The sequence below is a fragment of the Tribolium madens genome, unplaced genomic scaffold (assembly GCF_015345945.1).
Source record: "Tribolium madens isolate multiple individuals breed KSU strain unplaced genomic scaffold, Tmad_KSU_1.1 Scaffold_20;HRSCAF=117;Tcas5.2_LG4, whole genome shotgun sequence".
NCBI lineage: Eukaryota > Metazoa > Arthropoda > Insecta > Coleoptera > Tenebrionidae > Tribolium > Tribolium madens.
The window spans coordinates 3,131,663-3,136,890 of record NW_025400985.1 but is presented as its reverse complement, the minus strand read 5'-3'; the positions used below and the strand labels follow the sequence as shown (position 1 = coordinate 3,136,890).

At 31.2% G+C, this 5,228-nt stretch overlaps 2 protein-coding genes and 1 long non-coding RNA gene across 3 annotated transcripts; 2 read left to right on the top strand and 1 right to left on the bottom strand.

The window, feature by feature from the left end:
* Nucleotides 1-1,358, bottom strand: LOC123005447. The gene is made up of 3 exons (XR_006412746.1): nt 272-1,358; nt 144-223; nt 1-92 (listed from the first exon to the last, which is right to left on the bottom strand). It is a non-coding gene; the product is annotated as an uncharacterized LOC123005447 (long non-coding RNA).
* A 565-nt stretch (nt 1,359-1,923) lies between these two features.
* Nucleotides 1,924-2,540, top strand: LOC123005145. The gene is made up of 4 exons (XM_044398779.1): nt 1,924-2,168; nt 2,232-2,317; nt 2,370-2,452; nt 2,536-2,540. Exons 1-4 carry the CDS (start codon nt 1,932-1,934, stop codon nt 2,538-2,540), a joined length of 411 nt encoding a protein of 136 aa, XP_044254714.1. The 5' UTR covers nt 1,924-1,931.
* A 903-nt stretch (nt 2,541-3,443) lies between these two features.
* LOC123005837 lies at nt 3,444-4,312 on the top strand. Its single transcript, XM_044399836.1, has one exon. It carries the CDS (start codon nt 3,751-3,753, stop codon nt 4,159-4,161), a length of 411 nt encoding a protein of 136 aa, XP_044255771.1. The 5' UTR covers nt 3,444-3,750; the 3' UTR covers nt 4,162-4,312.
* The last annotated feature ends 916 nt before the right edge of the window (nt 4,313-5,228 follow it).

The window sequence follows — 5,228 nt, the reverse complement described above, 5'->3', positions numbered from 1 at the left end:
TGGTCATTTTAAGAAATAAAGTAAAGTCCACGATAATTTCAACATCATTAAACAAAAGTAATTTTTTGGTAACTGTTTCGTAAAACTCTTTTCTGGAAAATGAACAAAAACTATTGGATAAAAGCAAATATAAACGTTATTACAAACTGCAGGCGTCCTCACAGCTTAGTCGACACAACAAACTAATAGTGGCACGAATAAAATTTAAAAAAATTTCTACCCTCTACAAACAAAATACAACAAAAAAACTTTAAAGTGTGTCCAAATTTACCCCATAAAGAATTTAAGCAGATTTTCGCAACAGCCCTCTTTCCAGGATTATTTTCTATTTTACCCAATTCAACACCTAGAATTTCTTTTACGGTTTTTCTATATTCCTCTTCTGATTCAAAATCATCCTGCCAAGGACTTGTTTCTAATTTAATTTTCATAAACGCTTTCACATATCCTTTAAATAAATATGATGATTTTTTGTAAAAATGCCAAACCTCATCAATAGTTATTATTTTGTACCCCTTTTCAATTGCTTTTTTTACTTCGTTGGTACACCAGGTTCCTCTGATAATTCCTTGAGATTCCGTATGAGAACATTTATCTTTTTGATTATTTAATTTTGCGCACAATTGACATAATGGAAATGTTAGTTTTTCATCACCAGATTTGGTTTTATTCTTAACGGGTAAAACGGGGTGATACAAACCTTTTGGTGGTAAAATTGCACATTTTATTAAACCATACCAATCTGAATTATACGTACGAGGTTTGAATATTTTAGTAGGATGTCCAACTGGATAATCATCGTAACATTGTACTGTTGGATATAAACTGCAAATATCTATATATTTCAATTTCTTTGCCTTAACGCTCAATTTTGTTGCGTTCGTTCTTCCACCAAAGAATGCGGTTCTAGGATTAAGTTCTTCCAATTCCTTAATTTCTTCTTCAATTTGTTTCATTTCTTTCTTATATTCTTTTGACTTTGTCCACTCACATTCCCACATTTCTATTAAATTATAACCAGCTTTTTTTATTTGCTCACTTCTTTCTATTGTTTTCTCATAAAGATCTTCCATAGTTGTTTTATTCTTATTATTAATAAAATCTGAACTATAACATTTTGTACAACTGTGCCAAAAACAACCGTGATATTGGTAAACAGTATTGGATTTTTCATCAAACCCGTCAACTTTTGATCCACATATTTTCACTTCACTATTGTTCAATGCGTGTTTTATATTTGGATTATGAAAACTATTTAACCATGAAATTGATTGTTGAGAATATTGATCTTTTTTCAGATTATCAACAACAGCTATTGTATCTTTCTTAATATATTTTGATCTATATATAGCCAAGCAAACACCCTATATCTAAAAGGATCTATATTAGCAATTTCTAGAAACTGATTTCTTAATTCAAGACATCCTCTTCTTAATATGTCAACATCAGAATTACAATAATAATAAAGTTCTTTTTTAAAATCAAACAAATAATTTTCTTTTCTTTTTTGTTTATGCCATTCTAAAAATTCGTCTCTTTCTTTTGGTTTCATAGAATTAACACCATAGTATTTTGTATCAGGTATTTTTCCAATATAGTTCTGATTTTCTGTAGTATTGAAGAAATGTGGAAAATATCCTTTTTTAAGTTCTTTTAGACCGAATGTTTTAGGGAAATTTTTTAAAGGTCCTTGAACAAAATTACTACTATCAATAATTCAAGCAACTAATCTGTGCCCCGAGTAGAGGAGTCGAACGATTTTTGGGATGACGACTTCGATGAAGATGTTATCGATGATTGTTTTAAACGAGCAACTCAAATTGTGGAAGAGGTTAGCAAATTATTTCATTTTGAAAAAAACAATTTTTCTGTTTTCAGGAACGCGATGACACTCTACAGTCTTCATATAGCGTTTTTAAGATCCCAGGAATATGTTTACGTCCACACAACAAAATCCTGCGAATCAATGTACTTTAGAAGATAGAATAAAGCAATTACAGGAAAAGTTTGCAGAGAAAGAARGAGAAGTTTCAATACTAAGGACCAATTTACAACACTTGAGAGCATCGTCACAAGTAGATCAAGAAAAGAAACAGAAAGAATGGACTGACAAGTTTTCTGCATTGGAAAAGGAAAATAAATCCATCAAAAGTGAATTAGAATTTAAGGTAGAAATCATTTTCATTTTTCATTATAACAAACTCCAAACAGTATCAATTTTTTTATTTTAGAATCTTGAAGTTGCAAATCTYAAACATCAAATTACAGAACTCTTGAAACTAATAAATACAGAACAAAAGACCAAAGCTAATGAGTGGTAAGTTTGTTTTAAATTTGGGAAAAGTCACTAGTTTATTTATTAATTCCAGCAAAACTACTATGACAAGTCCTCAAAAGAAAGTAAAGGAAGTGTCGAATGAAAACACTAAAATTCATATAAATACTGTGGAATGTAAGTACTACCAAGATGTTGTTCTTTATTTAATTTTTTTTTTTTTAGTTTATCCATTAAAAAGTTTCACTTTCTCATTTTAGCATAATAACTCAAAAATGGAGAATACCACTCTTTGATACATTACCATTTGGATATTAATCGTTTATTGATAGTACATTAACTTGTTATAGTTTTTGAGACACATTAATTAAAAAAATAATAATTTTGAAGAAGTTATTTATCTATCGTTTTTATTCTATCATATTACTTATTATACAAATTGGAAATTTAATGTACATACAAATAATAATTGAAGACTTGTTAAGGTCTAACCTATTTATGGAAAGTTATAAATCTTTTGAATTTTGAAATATACATAAACGTCAGATTTGACATTTGACAACAAATACGGCTGACAACTGACAGTACACACATAACCTCTTTTCTTAGCTGTAATGTTTTCTACAAGAAAGATTCTTTGTTTTCCTTGGGAAAACTACAATAACAACGTCTTTATATTGATAACACTATTGTTATTTAACTTACGGATGAAATGATATGTTACGAGTACTATGCTTTTTAAAACTATTTTTGCACCCAAACACCCAATACTTTACGACCATTGCATTTATCTAACTATTACTAATAGTTTCTGACAATGTTTAAACGTACAAACTACTGAACAAACACACTACTGAACAACTAAACCACTAAACAATTACACAAGTGAACAATAAGATAAAACACTAACACTTTAAATTCAAATATTCCTCCGAAACAAGTCTTTCAAATTTGACAGATTCAGAAGTCAGTGTTGCCAACCTGATGGAAAGATTGACAACATTCGATCAGCTGATAATTACTTTTTTCTTTCTATCTATTTTTATGTATTGTCACCACCACCTCTCTCTCTAAGTCCGTCCATTTTATTATAATGTCAATGATAAATTGCATGCAGCAGTAGTGTTAAATTGGTTGCCTAGGTATCTCGGAAAATTAATACTGGTTTTAGGGCTTGGCGTTTGGGTTGTGCGCATATGCAAAATGGCTGTTTTGATATTCTGTATTATTGTTATTTTAAAGAAATGCCATCCTATGCCTATGTTTTGTGGCCATCGTAGTTTCCACTCGATTGTTTTATGTCTGTCTGAACTCCTTTAGGGAAGAAGAAAGAACTGTTTTGTTTATTCCGTCGGTTCTGTGGCATTCGCCTTGGCAGCGTATGTGCAGTTTGCCCTTGTGTAATCAGAATTGTGAGATACAGAATAATATAAAAAGCGTGGTAAAAGCCAGTTATCTACATTTTTGTTGATAAAATGGATATGGAAAAAATGTTAGAAGAATATCGTCAAGCGCAGCGGATACGAATTAGTCGTAAATTATTAGCCAACACCAAAGCAATGACATTGGTTCAATTGAGAAAAGTACAAGTCCAAGACGGCGACGGCCCATGTTTTAAAGACGTCACGATGGAGATTAGGAAAGGGACACATCCCGATCCAGGAGTCGTTTTGTTTTATAACCAAGCTGCCAAATTTAATATCATCATAGTGGGTTGTTCATTTATTTTTAACGATAAGTTACCATGTGAAAAGCAATTAAAAATAATATTTGATGAACAAGAAGGGGAGGAAGAGAGAAGAGAAGATATACATCTAAGTTTTGCCACGGCAGATCTGAAAAATGAGTGTGCGGTGGCTTTAGTAAACTATTTGGACTTGAGGTGAGAAATCAATCTAGCAAATCTATTTTATTTTATTTGTAGCAACCGCTCAAGTCCACTTGTATAAGAAGAATCATGAAGGATCATAATCTAATAAATCATTATAAATTTCAAAATTAATGTAAATTAAAAATAAAATCATTCTTTTTTTTTCACTTACATCAAAAGGATGGAACCCAAACAGGACAAAATGACGAATTTTAAAGTGTTTTCAAAGGTGAATCAGTTTCGCCGAAATCGTATTCATGTGTACTGAAATGGCCCAATAAAAAAACAAAGTCAAAATGCTTAAAAAACAAAGAGTCTGGAGGTACCTTATAAAGGTTTATTTTTATCAAAATTTTGTTCAATGGGTGGATTTCCTGAATCATTAATTTTGAACTGTTGTGTTGAATAGACCCATCTACATGAGTTTGTATGGCATGCTTTCTACCTTATAGAAACAGGGCAAATGTTCTGAGGGGGGCCTTATAAATTTTGCACTTTTCGAGTTACCTTGAAAATCAGGTTGTTTTCCTTAAAAAGATAGATTTTCCAGACGCCCTATAACAAGGCGTCAAGAAAATTGATGTCAAAACAGTATTTATTAACGAACCGGGTTCGTATTTATTAATTATATACAAGCCATCGAGTTTCAAAAATGAATTTAGCTGGCTTTAAAAACAGGAGTGTTTTCAGGATTTTTTCTGCTTTTCTATTTACCATTGACAATCGGGGGTGTTTTCCTTAAAAATGTTAATTTTAAAATATACCTTTAAAATGGGAAGTAATTTCACGATTTTTTCTGCTTTTCTGTTTACCCTTGAAAAAGGGGGTGTTTTACCTTAAAAAGTGCTGTGTGCTGAAGGGGCCGTTATAGTAGTAACATGTAAGTTTAAGCATTTATTAATCTGTACCTAATCTCACAAATTAATCGATAAAAATTTAGACCGGAGCTTTAATAATACTTACTTTGACACTCGTCAACGCTAAACCTCAATCTGCACCGCCAGGAGATGTAAAAGACCAGGAAGGAAGTGTTACCAAAGGCAGTTACGCAATAATTGACCCAAATGGTAATAAACACATCGT